The 23,317-nt window shown below is 40.8% G+C and overlaps 1 protein-coding gene across 1 annotated transcript in view; it reads right to left on the bottom strand.

Annotated features, from left to right (window-relative positions):
- The window catches only part of LOC120514597 (alpha-1A adrenergic receptor-like), a 35,066-nt gene extending 11,851 nt beyond the window's left edge, over window positions 1-23,215 (bottom strand). Inside the window, exon 1 of the mRNA XM_039735076.1 lies at window positions 21,990-23,215. Within this exon, the coding sequence (XP_039591010.1) occupies window positions 21,990-22,908 (919 nt within the window). The 5' untranslated portion in view covers window positions 22,909-23,215. The remainder of the gene's footprint in view (window positions 1-21,989) is intronic.
- Window positions 23,216-23,317: the final 102 nt, after the last annotated feature.

The following is a 23,317-nucleotide window of genomic DNA, read 5'->3' as shown; positions in this document are numbered from 1 at the left end:
CAGGCAAAGGAAAAACATACTATTTGTTTATTTAAACCGTGGTATAATCAACAAAAGGATGTTGATCGAGTGACATAGTGTGTTGGAGAAACTTGAAAGCTCACGTAAACAAAGTCACACAGTGCGAGAAATAAAAAAGAAGTTGTCAGATATCAAAGTCGCAGTGAAAAGGCGAGTCATAGCCCACCATCGTGTGTCATATGAAAGCTTATTAGGGTACAGAGAAAAAAAAGGCACACGGTGGGGAAAATAGCACGAAATGTCAACTTTAATCTCGACATTTCCACTTTAATCACGTAGTTTATTTTGTCATTAAAGTAGAACATCATAAACTTCATCTAAAAATCGTTTAATTAACCAGTTTCTCAAATCACATTGTAATTAAAGTAGCACATTAAATGCTTTGTTTTGTATTTGATCTTCTATGTGTGTGAATCACAACTTGCTTCTTAAACCGTCTCTCTTCCTCCGACTAGACAACGAATCCATTACATTTGTGATATTACAGCTCTCTGAATAACTAAAATACTGTGATGTATACTTGATATCATTTTCATGATGATAGGAGTTAAAGCACGTTATTAAACATGGGTTTCACGGTGTAGTGATTGTGCGCGACCTTCGATGGATGGCCACTTCCATTGTGGCTCACAGCTGCCTCGTGCTCATGACACAAGCATTTAACTTTTGTCAAAATTTGCCGTTGCATTTTTAGCTGTGTCGTTATTTTCTCTTTCTGTTTTATGTTCAATATATATTGGTGTGGCTGCCCCGCAGTCTTTGCTTTTCTTTCTCCAAGTAACCGATCGCCACACAATCAGCTCTGTAATAGACGTTAAGCCATCTGTAAGCTTAGAGTGCCGATTTTTCAAAACGTTTAAGGAACATTGAAATATCTTCGTAGTACATGTTTAATTATTCTGTCCTTCACGACACTCCCAGTGAAGAATGTAGATTATTTAAATGAAGTTAAAGTTTTATCTGTATAATATAATAAACATATTTTGCTGCACTTCATCTTAAAAATGATATCGTCATCATATGTAAATATGCGCTTTATAAAGTGGCTCAGGTTATGTAATATTATAACTGTAGTGCAATATTACATTCGGGTGATTGTACTATAAGTACAAACAGTTCTACAAGAAGCAATTGATTGAGTGCATTTAAAGTTCTTGGGATGAAACTGTTTCTGAACCGAGAGGTCAATACAGGAAAGGCTCTGAAGCGTTTTGCTGTGGCTGAGGCAGCATGTACTTAATGCTGTATACCGATAATTCTCTTTCTGATCAGCTGCTGCTGTGATTCCCCACTCAGATACAGTGATTTAAATACTCTGAGTGGTGCAGCGAGAGTAATGTGGAAAAAGATGATCCACTGTGGCAACTCCTGACGGGAGCAGCTGAAAGAAGAAGAAGGTGGTGCAGTGAGAGTAACAACGCTAAAGCAGTTATGGTATTTGGAATACTATGGCTATTCACTGGACCATTATATTGTTACAAGTTAATTACAATCAAATGCATTACACTAATAAACAATATGCGGTTAGTTTCAGTGTATTTATAAAGCCGCGTCAGGAAAATAAAGAGTAACCACACAGGAACAGTAGCACTGCTTTGATGCTGGGTGTCGCCAGTCTGCAAAACCGAGCGGAGAACTTGCGTACGACAAAGTATGAGGTACCATGGAAAAATGCGCGGCTTTATGCCAAGTGTAGGGTTTATATATCGTGATTTGAACGTGGAAAAGTTCTTACGCAACATTTCTGTGCGTACGCACCGTTTATACATGAGGCCCCTGGTCCGCAATAGAAGTAAAATCCTGCAGTACTTCTTTATATTCCCTGCTTTGTGCCCCAATAAATGCAAGTAATCGGCAATATACTGATAACCCAATTGTGCTTCACTCACTCAGAATATGGAACCAATGTAGAAAGCATTTTAAGATGGAGAAACTTTTATTTGTGGCACCTCTGCAAGAGAACCACCTCTTTCAACCTTTGCAAACATATGCAGTTTTTAATATCTGGAAAAAATTTGGGATTAACTTTCTTAGAGATATTTATATAAACAACATCTTTGCATCCTATGAACAATTACATTCCAAATTTAACATTCAAGCTACACATTTCTATGTTCAAATTAGGTAATTTGTTAAACAGAACCTGCCCGATTTTCCTCGTCTTGCACCCTCGTCCATGCTGGAAAAAAATATTGCTCAATCTCTGCAATATATAACATTATTTTACAGTCCATCCCTTTCAAAGATCCAAGAGGACACTGGGAAAATGACCTCTCAATTAATATATCAGAAAAGGAGTGGAAAATAGCAATGCAGAGAATTCACTCGAGCTCCATATGCACAAAGCATACAATTATTCAACTCAAAATTATATATCGAGCACATCTGTCTTGACTAAAACTCTCCAAAATGTTTCCAGGGCAAGATCCAACCTGCGAATGCTGCAATCAAGTCCCAGCCTCACTGGGTCACATGTTTTGGGCCTGCAGCCAATTAACATTATTTTGGATCAAAATTTTTAAGTGCCTTTCAGACAGCCTTGGTGTCACAATCCCTCCTAACCCATTAACAGCTGTGTTTGGTGTTCTTCCGGATGGGCTTAAAGTGGAGAAGGACAAACAAACTGTGATTGCGTTCACTACACTTTTGGCACTCAGACTTATTTTGCTAAACTGGAACAATCCTAACTCTCCTCTTTTAAGTCAGTGGGAAACCGATGTTTTATACTATTTGAAATTGGAAAAAATCAAATACTCAGAGGATCTGTACAGATTTTTTCAAAACATGGCAGGATCTAATTAATAATATTTTAGAATAAGCTTTTAAAACACTGAAGAACCAATTATTTCTGTATTTCTTTTTCTTCTCCATTCATCTCTAATGCTTATCAAACTCATCAATTTAGGTATGTTTACAAGCCTTAATTTTTACCCCATTGGCCATGCTCTGTCTCTCAGGGGTGGGGGTTGGCTTGTTCTCAATCCTACTTTTTGTAACAAATTGATTGATTTGTATGGAATGATTATAATAAAATAAAAAACTGTATATACACAGTGGATTAAAATATTCAGACTCTTTCACTTTATGCATGTTTTATTGTGTTGTACTGTAGCTCTAATTATTCATCCATCCATTATCCAACCCGCTAGATCCTAACTACAGGGTCACGGGGGTCTGCTGGAGCCAATCCCAGCCAACACAGGGCACAAGGAAGGAAACAAACCCCGGGCAGGGTGCCAGCCCGCCGCAGAGCTCTAATTATAAACTGGTAAATTTCCCATTTTTGTCTGTTAACCTATATACTCAATAACCCATAATGACAAAATAGAAACATGTTTTCAGAAAGGCTTGCAAGTTTCTTAGATATCAAAAACTGAAATCTCTCCTTGATTTCAGTCAGGGGTCCTCAGTCATGGTCCTGGAGGGCCGCAGTGGCTGTAGCTTTTTCTTTCAACTAGTTACCAAATTAGAAGGCAGCCCTTGCTGATAATGAAACTTGGTATTTAACTCTTTGGCTTGTTAGTGCTTTCATTCATCTAAGAAAAATTTTCATTGCACTGTAGAGTTCCCCTTTCTGAGAACATGTTCCATGTGCTTTATGGACCAGAACAGATTTAAACTTCAAAGTCCTTCCAATTATCCTCTCATTGATTTCTAAACATTTTTTTTTTTTTTAAACACAGATGCTTAATGGTGCACATGCACAGGTTTATTGGCTGTCTGCATTTTATTATTAACTAATGTCTGGTGAAGAAAACAGGCAACAATTAAAACTTAAATGCAGCTGCTAAAAAAAATAGGCAGGATAACTACAATTATGCTCAAAAACACATTGCTTTAGTAGTAAATACATGGGTTCTATTTAAAAAATTGGTTGAAGTGAAAACCTGCTGCCACTGCGGACCTCCAGGGCTGTAATTGAGGACCTCTGATCTATGATGTAACTAAAAATTGTCTTTGATGAATGAAAGCACTAATAAGGCATAGAGTTAAATTTCAAATTACATTATCAGCAAAGACTGAGTTCAATTAGGAGACTAGTTGGAATTGAAACCTGCAACCACTGCGGCCCTCCAGGACCGTGACTTAAGACCCCTGATTTAACTGTTCAGATCCTTAGTTCAGTATTTTGTAGAAGCCCCTTTGACAGCAATTACAACTTCAAGTCTCCTTGGGTAAATCTTTGCAAGCAACACCTGGATTTGAACAGTTCATCGAATTTTTCCCCGAGAGGCTCCTTAAAGTTTAGGTAGGAAGTGTGTGTACAGTGCCATCTTCAAGTCTACCCACAAATGTTCTATGAGGCTTATGTCTTTCGCACCACCATCTGGTCAAAGTCCTACCTGTGATGTCTGAATGAAAGCAGAAACCCCAACTTACCCTCAACCTACTGTGTCAAATCCTCTATGACAAAGTCTTAAAAATACTCACCCAAATAAAGAACTACTTAAGAACATTTATGTTAGACAGAATGCATGGTGGGGTGTGGGCAATCATTTGGCCTGGAACCCCTACAGGTTCTACAGGTTTTGCTCTTTCTGCAGCATAACTGGAGCTTTTACATTTTTTTCTGTCCAACCTGGTTAACTGCCCTTACCATCAGACTATCCTTTAGAAACTTACATTTATGGACTCTATAATTATTGCATGTGAGTGTGTATATTTTATGTTTTGTATATTATTTATTATTATTCTATATCTAAATTTAATTAGCTTTACTTTGCATGTAAACTACTTCTTTGACCTATTGTAAAGCACTTTGAAGTACATCTTGTGTATGCGCTGTAGAAAACAATGTGGTTGATGTAGTTGGGCTTTTGCTGGGCTAATCAAGAGCAGTCAGAAACATGTGTCAGGGCCGCTCCAGCCTTATTTTGGCTCTATACAGTGTTTTGGGCCTTTGTTGTTCTGAAACGTGAATTGTCACCCCAGTCTGTGGTGGCATGCACTCTGGAACAGGTTTTCTTAAAGGACCTCTCTGTATATGGTTGCATTTATCCTTCTCTGAATTCTGACCAGTCTCCCCCTCTCTGCTGCTTAGATGCACCCCTATAGCAGGATGCTGCCACCACCATGCTTCACCATGGGGACAGTATTAAGCAGGAGATGAGCTGTGCCTGGTCTTCACCAGACACAGTGCTTGGAGTTCTGCCTAAAACTTTCAATTATTATTTCATCGGAGTCCAAGTGGGGTGTCATATGCATTTTAATCACTATACCATAAACACCTGATTGATGGAGTTCTGCTAAAATTGTCCTTTCAACAGGTTCTCTCATCCTCAGCAGAAGACCTCTGAAGCTGTTAGAGTGACTATTGGGTTTTTGGTCACCTCCCTGACCAAGGCCTTTTTTGCCAAGTTACTCATTTTAGCCAGATGGCCAACTATAGGAAATGTCCTGGTGGTTCCTAACTTCTTCCATTTCACAGTTATCAAGACTACTGTACTCCTGAGAACACACAGAGCTGTAGGAAGGGTTTGATTCCCTTGCCCTGATCAATGTCACACCACAATTTAATTTCTGAGGTCTAACTTGGAATTTCTTGGGGTTCATGGCTTGTTTATTTTTGTCCCAACTTGCAGTGTGAATTGTGGGACTTTATATACACAGATACACGTGGGCCTTTCTAAATGATGTCAAATCAGGTCAGTTTATCACAGGTGGACCTCAATCACGTTCTAGATACATCTGAAGGAGAATTAAAGCAAATAGGATGTGCCTGAGCACAATTAGGAGCATCACAGCAAAGAGTCTGAATAATTACATGAACGAGAGATTTCAGTTTTTGATTTTTAAAAATACTAGGGGGCTTCACCCCCTGCTCACTTTGCTTGACACCATCCAGGCTTGCGCTTCGTATCTCTGCCGCTCGTGTTATGGAGAGGGAGGCTGAACGCACCCCAAACAGACGCGGTCGCTCCTCCAAAACCTCCTCTTATACACTGATACAATGGGAAACAACAAGTTTTTTTTTAACCTCCTCTTTGCTCGATCAGCTGCTGGATTGCTGCTGCTACCATGCCATGTGATCTGCATCTTGTGCGGCGCTTCGAACATTTAAAAGCCTGTACAGCAGCTGTCCTTTTGTCTCACTGCCTTGTCTCTCTTCTCCCTCAGACATCCTCTGCTCCTGTTGGGGTCCCACTCCCAAGGCGCGCCCCTGTGAAGAGGAAGATTTTCAATTCTTTTAATTGAAAGACGGAACTGTCCCCTCCATCTACACATGGAGCTCAATTCACTCCTGAAAGAGTCTTATGTTTGTTTGAAGTGTCTGCATATCGATTTTATCTCTAAAATCTCCTGTGTATCTGTGCAACTCTGCGACCTAAGCGTGACATATGTGGATTTCACTTTCACCAAACAACAAATCTTTTAATTCTCGCAGAAGATTTCTCTTCATTGGGAAGAAACACTACTTTTCCCTGATGGCAACACGAATTAGATGATCTTCAAGTCTCCAACTTAAAGTTTAAAGCCGAACAATATATTTGATCTCTTTTTGCTGTTCCATTTTTTCACAGAATAATTATTTCCATTTGTTTGCACTAATGTGATCTTTACTATCATTTTTTGGAAACTTCCGAATTTTTGTACTTCCATTATCTCTAAGCTATCTCTGCATGTGTACCGCACCAATGTTTTTGAATTCTTTACAACGTTCTACTTTGTCATCTACTCTTTGTCTTGAGGGACGTGAAAGTGTCTATCTGAGAAAGTCATGTCTCATCTCTCCGAAAAGTCTCGTCTCGTCCCAAGATTTTTTTATATAATAGAGAGACTTCTCTGGAAGCATGTTTCACTTTGTCATTGTGATTTATTATTTATGGGAAAAAAATGGCAAATGTATCCATCTAAAATTAAGTGTACAACAAAATAAAGTGTGCAGAAAGTGAAGGAGTCTGAATACTTTTTGAAGCCACTGTACAGTGGTGTGAAAAACTATTTGCCCCCTTCCTGATTTCTTATTCTTTTGCATGTTTGTCACACAAAATGTTTCTGATCATCAAACACATTTAACCATTAGTCAAATATAACACAAGTAAACACAAAATGCAGTTTTTAAATGATGGTTTTTATTATTTAGGAGAAAAAAATTCAAACCTACATGGCCCTGTGTGAAAAAGTAATTGCCCCCTTGTTAAAAAATAACCTAACTGTGGTGTATCACACCTGAGTTCAATTTCCGTAGCCACCCCCAGGCCTGATTACTGCCACACCTTTTTTAATCAGGAAATCACTTAAATAGGAGCTGCCTGACACAGAGAAGTAGACCAAAAGCACCTCAAAAGCTAGACATCATGCCAAGATCCAAAGAAATTCAGGAACAAATGAGAACAGAAGTAATTGAGATCTATCAGTCTGGTAAAGGTTATAAAGCCATTTCTAAAGCTTTGGGACTCCAGCGAACCACAGTGAGAGCCATTATCCACAAATGGCAAAAACATGGAACAGTGGTGAACCTTCCCAGGAGTGGCCGGCCGATCAAAATTACCCCAAGAGCGCAGAGACGACTCATCCGAGAGGTCACAAAAGACCCCAGGACAACATCTAAAGAACTGCAGGCCTCACTTGCCTCAATTAAGGTCAGTGTTCACGACTCCACCATAAGAAAGAGACTGGGCAAAATGGCCTGCATGGCAGATTTCAAGACGCAAACCACTGTTAAGCAAAACAACATTAGGGTTCGTCTCAATTTTGCTAAGAAACATCTCAATGATTGCCAAGACTTTTGGGAAAATACCTTGTGGACTGATGAGACAAAAGTTTAACTTTTTGGAAGGCAAATGTCCCATTACATCTGGCGTAAAAGGAACACAGCATTTCAGAAAAAGAACATCATACCAAGAGTAAAATATGGTGGTGGTAGTGTGATGGTCTGGGGTTGTTTTGCTGCTTCAGGACCTGGAAGGCTTGCTGTGATAGATGGAACCATGAATTCTACTGTCTACCAAAAATCCTCAAGGAGAATGTCCGGCCATCTGTTCGTCAACTCAAGCTGAAGCGATCTTGGGTGCTGCAACAGGACAATGACCCAAAACACACCAGCAAATCCACCTCTGAATGGCTGAAGAAAAACAAAATGAAGACTTTGGAGTGGCCTAGTCAAAGTCCTGACCTGAATCCAATTGAGATGCTATGGCATGACCTTAAAAATGTGGTTCATGCTAGAAAACCCTCAAATAAAGCTGAATTACAACAATTCTGCAAAGATGAGTGGGCCAAAATTCCTCCAGAGCGCTGTAAAAGACTCATTGCAAGTTATCGCAAACACTTGATTGCAGTTATTGCTGCTAAGGGTGGCCCAACCAGTTAATAGATTCAGGGGGCAATTACTTTTTCACACAGGGCCATGTAGGTTTGGATTTTTTTTCTCCCTAAATAATAAAAACCATCATTTAAAAACTGCATTTTGTGTTTACTTGTGTTATATTTGACTAATGGTTAAATGTGTTTGATGATCAGAAACATTTTGTGTGACAAACATGCAAAAGAATAAGAAATCAGGAAGGGGGCAAATAGTTTTTCACACCACTGTATATGGGGTGTGTTAAGGTCAAATTTCCTACAGATGCTGAATTAATTTCCATTGGATTTAGAAAAGAAGGACTTTGAGAACATTTGCAACAACTTGAAATACAATACAGATGAGCGATTTTGGCACTTTAAATGAGAATTTGAGTCATGAGTCTCAGCTGCCCAAGTCTATTGACGCTGTCATCAATAGCTAGCAGGCTGCTTTTAGACTGCCCCAATTCTATAGAAGCTGTATTGCTGCCCAACTCAATTTTAAAACACTGAATAAAGTTACTTAGTGATCTTGACCTGCTTACATCGTGCAATAGAATTAGGCTGTACACGAAGAACGTCATGCCAAAAATGACAGAAGTTACATCTTAAAAGGCTATGCCACAAGTTCATTCCACACATTCCTCTGATGTCAAGCGACAGGCCTTTTGAATTCAAGAGCACGCAGTGTCCTGTGTGAAGAGCATTTAATGTGAATGTAACCAAAAGTTCTAAACGCCAAAGCCAAAAAATCTTTTCATCTAAAGCATTGATTAATAACCATGTTTCAACATTAAATGTAATAGCAGCAATAGATGAATATGAAACAAAGTGATACATTATGTGAATTTTAACTTGTGCAAATGAAAAGAATAAACAATTGATAAAACTCGAAGGTCTTTGTATCCAGTCCCTCTGAGCAGTCTGATTGGTCAGTTTGGCTTTGGCGATGCAACAAAAAAGGAAATGCAAGTGTGAGATGCACAGGGAGGAGTGAAGGTGCACGCTAAGAAAGTCACCTTCAAAGATGGAACGTAGAAAACCAGTACCTGAGGGGAGAATGGTGCCTCAGAAATAATGACAGAGTCTGAGAAGCAGGCTTCATGGGAACATGCGTGAGAGGGGGAGTGCCGATGAAGAGACATTCACATACGTGAATACAAAAGAAAGGTGCTGAAGATACGTGTAGGGCAAGGGGTACCAAATATTTTTAAATTATTCTGTTACCCATGGTACTGTGGCTAATAAATCATAATGTAGTTTTTTTAAATTTCAAAGAAATCAATATGCTTGCATTTCCTATAAACAGTTATTACATACTTAAGCAACTAAGCTCATTTATTCACTGCATTCTTAAAATCAATCAACCTAGGTCACGGTTGCAGGGGTCCTATGCTTGTAGCTCTTGGCATAAGGCAAAAATAGCCATGGGCAGGACACTAGTCCATCGCCCAGATTCATACTGGGATCAATTTGGAATAAATGGTCAACCTAACTTGAGCATCTTTGGGGACGTGAGAGGAAACCCCACACAGAGACAACGTTCGACTCCACATGGACAATATCCAGATGCAGCATTTATAACCTGGGTGCAGAATCTGAACCAGCAGCACTACTCTGCTTCGCTTAAAGCAAATTAGTTTGATGATAATTTTTGCTTTGCTCCCTCCCCCACCAAAACCTATTATCTATGGGGGGGAAAGGCCGATAACTTTAGATTCGTCAAAAAGTTTGATCTCCGGTTTTCGATGGATCTCGACATTTCAGGGTTCCGTCATACTGAAAACATTGATATCTCAATGATGGCTGTGTGTGTCTGTCTGTCACACTTTCTTGAGGACAGTCTAGAGATAAAATTTCTGGATTGAAAAATACCAAACGCGAAACTGAAGCCTGTTATGAGATCACGATGTGCTGATTAGTTTTTGAGCCAAATCGTGCGAGAAAAAGAGGCACTCCAGAGAAACCGTCAAATACCGTCATTCTGCAATTTATTATGAATTCTTCTTGTCAATTGCTACCCTAATAACCTATTTTATTATCAGAAAGATCAGCATGAGAGTGGTAAATAATTACCGAAATGTTATTGAATAGTTTGGGTAACTTGGTTCCTAGGGTGCAAAGACTACTGATTCTCATGTCCGAATTTTTTTATTTTTGTTCCTCATGTACTGCTTAGCCACAAAATGTTATATACACTAAAGGTTTTGGTGGCTCTGTGGTAGCAGAGCTGCTGCCTCGCAGTAAGGAGACCAGAATTCACGTCCAACTCCTGCGTGGAGTTTGCATGTTCTCCCCATGTCTGTGTGGGATTCCTCTGGGTGTTCCAGTTTCCCCTGACAGTCCACAGTCAAGCAAGTTAAGTGGATGCCCTAGTGTGTGGCTGGGTTGTGTGTGTGATCGACCAGTGATGGTTTGGCATCCCTGTCCAGAATTTGTTCTTGCCTTGCACCTTATGTTAGCTGGGACAGGCTCCAGCACTGCCCTCCACCCCCTGCCTCACATACACAACCCTGTTCAGGACAACACGGTTTAGAAAATTACTTACTGACAGAAAGGCTTTCCACTACATATTTGAGTTGGTGTTAGTGTGCTGTGCGTTGGCGCCTCACTTATGGTTCATTCTTCCCAACACATCCTGTATGACCGTGAACTAGAGCAAGTGGCTTTTTAAAATTAATGAATAGATAATTATTTTCCCTGTGGTGGGCTGGAGCCTTGCCCGGGATTTGTTCATGCCTTGCGCCTTGTCCTGGGTGGTATTGGCTCCAGCAGTCCCCTGTGAGCCTCTGTTAGAATATAGCGGGTTGGATAATGACTGACTAATTATTTTCCAGATGTTTTCTGCTTAAATTATTTAATTGATTTTTCAACTATTTAACTAAGCAATCAATTGATCAGTTGTTTTTTTTCCCCTATGATGCCTATTGCAGTAAACATAACCAAATACAAAGAATGACTCTACAAATAAAATGTTCATTAATTGTAACTATTGTTCTTAAACTTACATGATGTAGAACCTCATAACAATTTTGTGAGAACAAGCAACTCAGACTAGCAGCGCTCACCAGTCCTATCACCCTAATTGGATAAGAATATAATCAGCATAATCTGCAAGCTGGTTAAGTCTGCAGATGATATCAAACTAGGTGGCAGATAAAGAGTAGGTGATGTCCCTTAAAGGGATGTGGACAGCATGCAGGCTTAGACTGATTTGCAGCTGATGAAATGTGATAAAAATAAATGTAAAGTATTACACATAGGAAGTAAAAATGTTATTTTTAAATATTCAATGGGAGGTCTAAACCTGAAAAATACCGCTTATGAGGAGAACCTGGGAGTCATAGTCAACTGATCGTTATCTACATCAAGGCCGTGTACAGAAGTGACCATGGAAGCTAATAGGATGAGAGTTTACACAGCATGATGTGATGAGTGCAAGTCAAGGTAGGTTATGCTTAAGTTATATAACAAACTAGTGAGGCCAACCCTCAGTACTGGGTACACTTTTGATCTCCATATTATAAAAAAGACATAGCATTACTAGAGAAAGTCCAAAGAAGAGTGACTAAGGCAGAGAGGCATTAGGTATGACAAGAGATATGAGACGTTTAACCTTTTCAGTGTAAGGAAATGGAGATTAAGAGGTGACATGACTGAAGTGTTTAAAATTATGAAAGGAATTAGTACAGTGGATCCCAGTTGTTATTTTAAAATAAACTCTGCATCAAGAACATGGGGACACAGTTGGAAATTTTAGGAACAGATTTTGTGCAAATGTTAAGAAATTTTTCTTCATGCAAAGAACCATAAACACATGCAATAAATGACGAAGTGAAGTAGTGAAGACCAGGGGCCTCATGTATAAACAGTGCTTACGGATAAAAATGTTGCATATGAACGTTTCCACGTTCAAATCACGATGTATAAAGCCTAAACTTTGTGTAAAGCCACGCACATTTCCACGATAGCGTACGATACCCTGGTGTACGCAATTTCTCTGCTCGGTTTTGCAGACTGGCGGCACCCAGCGTCAAAGCAGTGCTACTGTTCCAGTATGGTTTCCTTTTCTTTTTTAGATCCACATCCCTGATGCAGCTTTATAAATACACTGAAATTAACAGCATACTGTTTATTAGTTTAATGCATCTGATTGTAATTAACCTGTAACAATATAATGGTCCACAGAATGGTCAAACTATTCTAAATACCATAACTGCTTTAGCGTTGTTACTCTTACTGCACCTTCTTCTTCTTTCAGCTGCTCCCGTTAGGGGTTGCCACAGCGGATCATCTTTTTCCATATTACTCTCACTGCACCACTTGGAATATTAATATCACTGCATCTGAGTGTGGAATCACAGATCTGCAGCAGCTGATCGGAAAGAAAATTATCGGTAAACAGCATCAAGCAAACGCTGCCTCAGCCATGCTGCCTATTTGAACTGCTCTCATATGACACAAACGCTTCAGAGCCTTTCTTGTACGGACCTCGTGGTTCAGAAACAGTTTCATCACAAGAGCTCTAAATGCACTCAATCAGTCCATCAAGTGCTCCTTGTAGAACTGTTTGTACTTATAATTACAATCAACTCACTGTAAACTTGCACTTTAGTTATAATATTACACAACCTAAGCCACTTTATAAAGCGCGTATTTACAATATGATGACGATATAATTTTTAAGATTTAATGCAGCAAAAATATATTTATTATATTATACAGACGTTATTATCATTTAAATAATCTATATTGTTAATAATTAAACATGTGAGGACATGGTGTCGCAGCGCTAGCGATAAGCTGGCGCCCATTCAGCGAGTGTTCCTGCTTCGTGCTGTATTCTTGCTGGGACTGGCGCGACACCGGAAGAATAGATGGATAGAATAATTAAACATGTACTATGAAGATATTTCAATGTTCCTTAAAAGTTTTGAAGAATCTGTGTTCTAAGCTTACAGGTGGCTTAACGTCTATTACAGAGCTGATTGTGTGGTGATTGGTTACTTGGAGAAAGAAAAGGAAGGACAGGAATTGGAGGTTAGTACGTTTGAAAGAGACAGTACTGCTCCAATAAATTATTTCATTGAAGGTTACGCATGGCGCAGCAAGCATCTTGCGTGAGGCAGGAACAGTCACTGTGCCACCGTGTTCCCAAGTTTAATAATATGCTTTAACTCCTATCATCATGAAAAAGATATCAAGTATACATCTCAGTATTTTAATTATTCAGAGAGCTGTAATATCACGAATGTAATGGATTCTGTGTCCTGTCGGAGGAAGAGAAAGCCGGTTTAAGAAGCACGTAGTGATTCACACACACAGAGCACATAGAAGAACAAATACAAAACAAAGCATTTAACGTGCTACTTTAGTTAAGATGGGATTTGAGAAACTAGTAAATTAAGCGATTTTAAGATAAAGTTTATGATGTTCTACTTTAATGACAAAATAAACTACGTGATTAAAGTGGAAATGTTGAGATTAAAGTTGACATTTCAAGCTTTTTTCTCCCACTGTGTCCCTATTTTTTTTTTTTTTCTGTACCCTAATAAGCTTTCATGTGACACTCAGATGGTAGGCTACGACTCGCCTTTTCACATCGACTTTGAAATGTGACAACTTATTTTTTATTTCGGGCACTGTGCGACTTTGTGAACTTGAGCTTTTGAGTTTCTCCAACATTCTATGTCACTTGATCAACTTCCTTTTGTTGTTTATACCACTGTTTAAACCAACAAAGTATGTTTTTCACTGCCTCCACTCTGTAATTGCTGAAATTCTTCTATTTCCCCATATGCTTTTGCCATTGGCTTTTTACTGGCTAGTTATGTTGATTTGCATATTCAAAGAGGTGTAACTCTGGGAGGAGTTGGGGTGGGGCAGCAGGCGTGTGCACATGCGTTACTTTTCACGCTGACCGGGATTTATGTAGCAGAAGAATGAGGAAGTTGGCGTTCACATAGATTTATGCATCTGGATTTTTTGTGCGTAAGCACATTTCTGCTTTTGTCCGTACGCCATGTTATAGTGTGAATTCTACGTCCGGCGTTATGCATGAACCGCCAGGACTTTAGGGATCTTCAAATCAACTGATGTCCAACAAGGCAAGCAGGACTCAGTTTTCCAGTAAAAATCTTAAGTGAGACCTGAAGGAAGTTGCTAGGGACAGGAGGAGCTGGTCAGTCTATGCTAGTCATTGGTGAACGTCCTGAAAATCAATTTTTTTTTTTCAGACTTGCTCAGGTGTGTGCAAACTTGAAGCCAGTTTTACACATAGTGAAAAAACTTCTGTATACAGTTTGAGACACTGGGGATTCCACTAGAATAATACAGTCTGGGAAAAGCTTAAAGATGTTTGTTCACAAATCCATATCCCCACACATTTTACAGCTCAGGGTCTTGGAGAGCTGCAGTCTACACTAATCATCATAAGGTGCAAAAATGGAAATCAATCTATAAATGTGATGCCAACAAAGAAAAGTTATCAGTTGTAAATTAACTCCTATAGTGTCAGACTGAGCCCACATCCTTTGGACTTTGTCCGTTCTCCCTGCATCTGTATGAGTATTTTTCCCCCAAACTCTTTGAAGATGTACATTTTAGATAGTGTGAGTGTGGGACTGAACTTGAGTGAGTGGGCCCTGTGATGAACTGGTGCTAAAATTAAAGACAAGGCAGTTGACAGTGGAGAAGAGGAAAACTATTAAACCATATTGTTCCTATCATATAAATATGGGGAGCCTGTGCTGTGCAGGTGTCTTTGAATAAATGTGTATCACGTGAAAATCGCCAGTGTTAAATTAACAATTTAAGAGTTTATATAGTCCTAGGCTTTTACTTTTAGACACATTCTCACAAAAAAGCAGCATTTTATCCTTTGCATCTCAAACTTGCATTGAAGTAGTCCTCTTGTCCACCAGTCTAATCTCCACCACGGTATGCTGTCCAGCCCATGGATTGTGAGTATCCCCACACCTATGCAGAGAGGCCACCCTCAGTTGAGCAATTTGGAACCAGTGTTGCTAATCCGGTTGACTCCAACAGTTTTCAGCCTCTTCATCCCCCCCGCGACCCTGTTCAGGACAATGCGGTTTAGAAAATGACTGACTGACAGAAATGCTTAATGCTATGTATTTGAGTGGGTGTTACTGTGCTGTGTGCTGGCACCTTGTCTAGAGTTCATTCTTGACTAATAATGTTCATTGCTTCTGGGAGAGGCTTTTACTTGTGTGACCCAGAAGTTCTGGTTCAATCTCTCCCAGGGAAATGATACTGCACATCCAAGAGAGCAGTCTCCATTTCCAAAGCATATTATATCTGGTGTCATACACATGCGTATAAGAGGCAGCTAAAGAACTCAAACGAAGGTAACTCCAAGCGAGACCAGAGGGTGGAAAAGTGTAATAATCTTTCTCTCTTTCCTCGGCAGATCAGTTATGGGAAAGTCCGCCTGACCCTGATGATGTCATTTGACACCAGATTAGTGACACAAAAGTCTGTCACTGAATTTGTATTGCACCTCTCCTCCACCCTTCACCCTCCAGAATGTTGTTGAGCAGATAAAAACATCTTGTGCAAAGGGATTGATTGCAATAGCATGACACCACAAAAGGAGCAAATAATCATAGGTGGAAACTGGCAAGAGGTTAAAACCAAACCAAATAATACTATTGGTTATAAAGAATACCAAAACCCAATATGCTAACCACAATCAAAATAATGGAAAACATCTAAAGTCTTGACTGCGTATTAAGGTACTGGGAGCAGAACAACACAGTTTTATATAGGCTGGAAGTCATGACTCCTGCATTACTTTACAGGCAATTATTATAGTGACTGGCAACAACATGGCCATGTGAAAACAATCCAAAAACGCCAAGTGCCGGGTAGAATAAACCAAAATGGTGAAAAGGGGATAGACAAATATGATATTAATTAATACCAAATAAATCTACAAAACTTTCTAAAAACATGCTTTGTCTTTGTCATTAGGGTCCATTGAGTGTAGATTGATGCAGGGTCAAAAATGGCAAGTGAATCCATTTCAGAATTAACTGTACTGCATAATAAAGTGTAGAGAAAGTGAAGTGGTCTGCATACTGTCTTAATGTACTGTGTGTGTGTATATATATATATTTATGGTGAATGCCAGGGCCCTTACCTGGCTAGGATGCCTTCTTAAAGGAATAACCTGGGAGAGAGCATGCACAAAGTATTATCTTTCCCGGAGCACTAGATGTCAGCCCACCTGGGTTGCAGCAGTTCCTCAGATCCCCACAGGACTCCATGGGAGTTGGTGTTCAGTAGAGCCCTGTTGGATTCCTTGGGTGCTGTCGGGATTGCGGAGCTCTACTTTGTCTGGCTTCTGCCTCACCCAGAAGTGCTTCTGGACCATGCTAACCGGCCACTTGAAGTACTCCCGGGTGCAGCATAAAAGAAGCCTCCTGCCTTCATTCTAGGAGCCAGAGTCCGGTGGGAGAATGCAAAGCTTGCTGGAGGTGCAGGTGCAACTGAAGAAGGTAGAGCAAGAACATAATGTTGAACATTTTTTATTTTTTTTTAATGGAAACATTCCGAAGAAAACTCATCTTATAGTTCTGCTTTAAATTCATCAAATGAGTTATATTCTAATTAAATTCCGGATCTAGAAAGTATGAAGCTTCATACTTAAAGTTCAGATTTGTGCTGGCTAAAATAATAGACGGACTTGATTACCCAAAATGCGTTCTTTGTCAGGAAACTGTCAAACGAATGTCTAAAGTTGTCTAAATTGAAAAGACATCTACAACAAAGGCATCCAGCTGATGCTGGGAAACATACTGACTTTTTCCAAAGGAGAGCAGCACTGCTCGTAAAACAAGCCAGCACTTTCATACAGCTAGCAACGGTTTCAGAAAGGACATTGAAGACGTCTTTTTGGAGTTGCATCGCATTGCCCGTGTGAAGAAAGCTCGCACAGTAATGAAACAGGACAAACGTTGCAAATCAATAGACGTTGGCACGATATCTAATCGTGTTCAGCTCTGATGGGAGGGCGATCCCCGCGTGGGGAGAAAAGCACATGGCTGTGATATCCCTGGCAATCAGCAGCTTCCTCTAAAACACACATAGTTCTGATCTCTCTCTTAAAAACGTCAAACATTACTCCTAGCAATCTGTAGATGATAATGACTGTTGAACAAACAAGCATCGCTAGCTAAGCGGGGGCAAGGTGCACTCCAACACGTGGCGACAGGTAGAGCGACTCAAATGGAGGCTTGTGAATGAACGAGGAAGGCCCGCCCCCCTGCTCTCGGCCCACAGCCACTCTCTTGGATTTGCATAAATACATCGGTACAGCAAGCGAACTATGGCGCTTAGCGCGATGAGAGAAGTCGCAAAATCAACCGGCAAGTTCAAGCAAATTATAGAAAACAACCAGATCTAAATCCGTTAAGTAATTCTCTCGTGAGAAGTGGACAGACATACAGACTGAACGCGCTTCAACCAAGAATTCTTTAAAACCATTTCTTAGCGAGTACCTATAGGTCAAGGGTAACCGACATTCCAAACTTCAAGTCCCAAGACCTCATGTTTCGGGAGATTTCGTGATGAGTGAGTCAGTGGTATTTGGCTTAATATACTGTATATATATATATATATATATATATATATATATATATATATATATATATATATATTGATTGTGGAGAAAGCTGCCTATAAATTTGACACCGGCCCTTTGTCAGACAGCACTGTGTGCAGACGGATATGTGACATGGCTGTGGATGTAACAGACCAATTACTGGAACATGGAAAAGCAGCCCTTGGTTTGCGTTGCAGTTGGACGAAAGCAGAGATATAGCTAACGTAGTACAGCTTATTGTCAGATTTATTGGAGATAGAAAGTTTGTTGAGGGAACAACAGGTCAGGACATTTTTCAAATTTTGGAGATGTCCATGCAGGCAAATTTAATTGACTGGTCTTATTGCTGTGGCATGGTGGCGCAGTGGTAGCGCAGCTGCTTCCCGGGTCCTCCCTGCGTGGAGCTTGCATGTTCTCCCCGTGTCTGTATGGGTTTCCTGCAACAGTCCAAAGACATGCAGGTTAGGTGGATTGGCGATTCTAATATTGGCCTTGGTGTGTTTGTGTGTGTCCTGCGGTGGGTTGGCACCCACCTTGGCTGGGATTGGCTCCAGCAGACCCCGTGACCCTGTGTTCGGATTCAGCGGGTTGGAAAATGGATGGTCTTATTGCGTGTGCGTCTGTAAGGATGGCGCCGGTGACACGTCAGACAAGCGTAGTGGAGTCGTCGCGTTAATAAAGGCCAGCGCTCCAGATGCCGTGGATTGCACAGCGCATACTTCACAGAGATGCACTTGTTGTAAAAAGGTTGGAGGGCGAATTGCAGCAAGTGCCTGAGGACGTTGTTAAAGTTGTAAATAGTATGAAAGCACGTCCCCTTAAACACAGGCTGTTTGTCAAACTGTATAGTGACATGGGCGCCAGTTTTGAAAGCCTTCAGCTGCATTCTGAGGTGCGGTGGCCGTCTCGCGGGGCAGTTTTACAACGTGACATATTTCAACTTTTAAACAGTAGAAGCATGATCACAGCAAACTTAATTTTAAATATAAAGTTCATACATTTATACAAAAAAATCGAATTTTGGAAGAAAAAAAATAAACGAAGGAAATAATATAGTGTTCCCACTCCTTCACCAGGAGCTTGGAACTTCCAATGCGCCTGCAGTCATAGTCCTGTCCAAAATATTATCACAACTGACACACCTGAAGGGATAATTAAGCGACTACATCCCAGAGCTGGGCAATCGTCATTTAAACTGAATCAGAACTCCATTTGATTCCTGAACTGAAGAGGATTGTCTTTACTTGAGGCCACAAGAGGAAATAATTGAAACAGACTGATGGAAGTTTGAAAATGCAATTCTCTGCCATTCCCCTGTCATATTTTTGGAGCAATCTCAGAAAGGAATACCCAGTGTTGAGCGAAAAAAAACATCTGATGCCTCTTACCATTTGTAAGAACATACTTGTGCGAGGTAGATTTTTCTCCACTGAAAGTCTGGAAACCAAAAACAGAGCCCGTTTAAATGTGGAAAGTGATTTGACGTTGTCCCTAAGACGCAGCTGCAATCCAGAGTGGACAAATTGTGCAAGAACATCCAAGCCCAAATGTCACACTAGTCTGAAGTTTAATACTGTATATTTATTATGAGTAGTCTGTTATTCCCCCATAAAGTACCTTGTTTTATATAGTTTTACATGCAACAGGTAGTAGGTGTATTGTAGACATGTGGGATATGTTATTTTTTGGATTTTGATAGGTAAGGGGTCCTCTATGGAGTGAGATCACTGTTAAAAATAACTTAATTTAAGTCAAATTACTAGTCCTCAGCCTAACATAAGTCTCCACTGGAGGTTGGGAACCCCTGGCATAGGTCACAGTAAAGTACCATAAATATCAGTATAAGTGATTTACTATATATAAAGGGAGAAAATGAGTCACATATCTTAAGATAGTTTTTTTAAACCTAAGCTTTTTGACAACCTACAAGGTGTCCTCATCAGAGAAAAATGATTAGAGATACAGGACTCAAAGGCAATATATAGCAAATGGGGTGGGAGGGGTGGTGGTGGATATGTTGTAAGGGATGATTGATAAGTTGGGGTTAAGAGAGTGTTGGTCATAAAGTCATTTTATTATTGGAAGGTTCTTTTTATACCTACATATGCTGGGTTCAATATACAGTAAACATAAATATATATATAAGGGCGGCACGGTGGCACAGTGGTAGCGCTGCTGCCTCGCAGTTAGGAGACCTGGGTTCGCTTCCCGGGTCCTCCCTGCGTGGAGTTTGCATGTTCTCCCCGTGTCTGCGTGGGTTTCCTCCCACAATCCAAAGACATGCAGGTTAGGTGGATTGGCGATTCTAAAATTGGCCCTAGTGTGTGCTGGGTGTGTTTGTGTGTGTCCTGCGGTGGGTTGGCACCCTGCCCAGGATTGGTTCCTGCCTTGTGCCCTGTGTTGGCTGGGATTGGCTCCAGCAGACCCCCGTGACCCTGTATTCGGATTCAGCGGGTTAGAAAATGGATGGATAAATATATATATATGTTGAACTGGGGTGGAATCGCAAGTCTAATTTATTGCAGACAACAAAAGAAATTCGAGTGGAAAGCTTCTGTTTGTTGGGGAGGATACGTTCGTAATGCTGGCTGTGCATTAGCTTACTGAAAACAACCAACCATAAATCATTTTACAACCACACAAAACATCTGGGAAGATGCACATGTACTATTTTTCATTTTCTTTCCGCAATGACTAAAGTTATGGGCATCACGGGGAACCTTTTGCGCCTTTAGTACAAACGGGGTGTTTCCACGTGCAAATGATGTATCTAAATGCAAATATTGGATTTTCTGCTATTAAAAATACACCGGAAATGTAAAAATGTCCTGAAAATGTGCATAATACGGTATAAGGTAATCCACACAAACCTATTTTTCGGTAGTAACATATTACTCAAAAATAATATTGGAGGGAAAAGCCATTCATTTTAAGTTATATATCAATTGACGCCTATCCAGGGCGATTTCTTTTATATACTCCAGTCGGAGCACAAGCAGGTGAAGTGATGCGCTCATATAGGCGCACAGTTGTCAGTAATGGGAGTGGAACCCATAGCCTCAGGAGTTGGTTCTTAAGCCATGTTGTCTCGAGGAAAAGATACATTTGCCTTTGTGATTTCTGGTGTGCAGTAGGTTTCATTAGAAGCTCGTTTATTTTCAACTTAAAGTTAAAGTTAGACATAGTAGTATCAGTAACTGCTTACTATAGAACGTATCGCGTTTAACAGTAAACTACTGTGAACTATTAAAACAGCAATATTCTGTGAAAATACCTGTAAAATCACATGAATATTGTGATGTGCAGCTGCAGACTTTCAATTTCTAACTTTGTCCGAGGGAAAGGAAGGGCTGGAAGGAGGGTTCTAACTGTGAGGGACGACCACACCTCTTGGAGGGGGCTGAAGTGTGGGTTGAGGGAATTAAGAGAAAGGAGCCAAAAGTGGACAGACAGTGGAGACAAGTGAAGTGGACGGAAACGTAAAGCAGTGAGAGGGGAAAGCTACAGGGCTTTGATAAACGCTTCAAGTTCTGGAGCTGTGCTCCCTAACCCAGATTAGCGGAGCCAACGATTGTGCTCCGTTTGTGCAGAACCGATTTAGGCAAAATAAATTCGAAGAGGCCCTGGCAGCTGCGAGTCCTTCTGTTCTTATTTACCCGGATAGATACTTCATTCGTGAGAATGAACAACAAGTCGCAATTTACAATATCTACCACGAGACTCCAAATTTTAAACACGCAACACTCACGCCGTTTTAGGCGCGCCGCGAAACACTCTTAAATGGCTTTTTAGTGACCTCTTCAATACTGAATTGTGTCAGTTTAATTAGTGATTTATCTGTGAATTGCTTATGAACACGTACGTAAGTATGTCCTGTCATGGACCGACTCGCTACCAGGACTTATTCCTTCCTTGCACCCGTTTTTCACAAAGCGCAACTTGATCAGTCTGTTTCAACAAATGCATGGATGAGCATAAGTCCCGATAAAGACGAGACATAAGCATGGCATCGTGTTATGACCCCATACCCATGTCGTACCCATAATTCACTCACCGAGGGGCAGCACTACAAAAAATGGAAGCCAGCAAAGGATGAACACCCCCACCACGATTCCCAGCGTCTTTGCAGCCTTCTTCTCTTTAGAAAATTTGTGAATACGGAACGAAAAGGCACTCCTTAGGCTCTTTCTCTTTTCAGATGAACTAGTCCTGGCGGAGACCTTTCTGTGAATTCTAAGCGTGACCTCCTCGTCTGCGGACCCCAGCGTCTCTCGTTTGAACCCCGAGTACAGGCTTCTAGTTTCCTTCCTAGCCGCCAAATATACTCGGAAATACATGGCCAGGATGACGATGAGGGGCACATAGAATGAGCCCAGGGCCGAGAAGAGAGCATAGCCGGGCTCCTCTGTGATCTTGCACACGCTGTCGTCTTCCGGATCGGGTTCCTTCCAGCCAAGCAGAGGGCCGATTGAGATGACCATAGCTAGAGCCCAGACCCCCACCAGAGTGACGAGTCCTCTCTTCTTGGTCATAATCAGCGGGTAGCGCAATGGGTAGCTAACACCTATGTACCTGTCCACCGAGATGACACATAGACTGAGGATGGACGCAGTGCAGCACAGCACATCCACAGCTGCCCATACGGTGCAGAAGACCCGGCCGAACAGCCAATAGCCACTGACCTCAAGTGAGGCCGAAAACGGCAGGACAGTGGTGCTGAGAAGCAGGTCCGCCACTGCCAGATTCATGATGAAATAATTGGTGACCACTCGAAGATGACGATGGCAGGCGACAGATAAAACGACCAGGATATTCCCAATAACGGCGAAGAAAATAAAAGCACCGAGGATGATACTTAGAAAGATCGTTCGCCTTTCCGTGTCCACGGGTACCTCGGCGCTCCCAGCACTCAGGTTCTTTGAGACTTCAGTGCGAAACGAAGTCGCGGTCTGGTTGTTACACTGAGAAACCATGTCAGCTTAAAATGTAGCGCCTGTCCTTCATAGCTGCAGAAGACACCAAAACGTCACTTTTGTCAGTTAAAGTTTCGGCCGTAAAAGTTACAAAAGCAAGAAAGAAGTAAATGACAGTCGTGTTCCGAATTGTCAAGCCTATAGTCTGATCAGCTACCTTGATTATACAGACCACACCAACTATAAATCCAAGCAGCTGTCCATACAGGTGATGAAAAGAGTAAAAGGAGCAATCTGCAAAGACTAAACCGCTGCCTGTACAGCTGATAAAATGAGTACAAAAAGAAATGTGCCCTCAGATTAGTAAACTGCGATCAGCCCGCTGCATTTACACAATCAGAGACCATCACGGTTTATCTCCTTAAGCATTTCTCAGATTGAAAAGAAACTTTCCTCTTCACCAACCCCA

This window comes from Polypterus senegalus, chromosome 1 (assembly GCF_016835505.1).
Source record: "Polypterus senegalus isolate Bchr_013 chromosome 1, ASM1683550v1, whole genome shotgun sequence".
Taxonomy (NCBI): Eukaryota; Metazoa; Chordata; class Cladistia; order Polypteriformes; family Polypteridae; genus Polypterus; species Polypterus senegalus.
The sequence above is the reverse complement of the archived record's forward strand: the minus strand, read 5'-3'. Positions and strand labels throughout refer to the sequence as shown.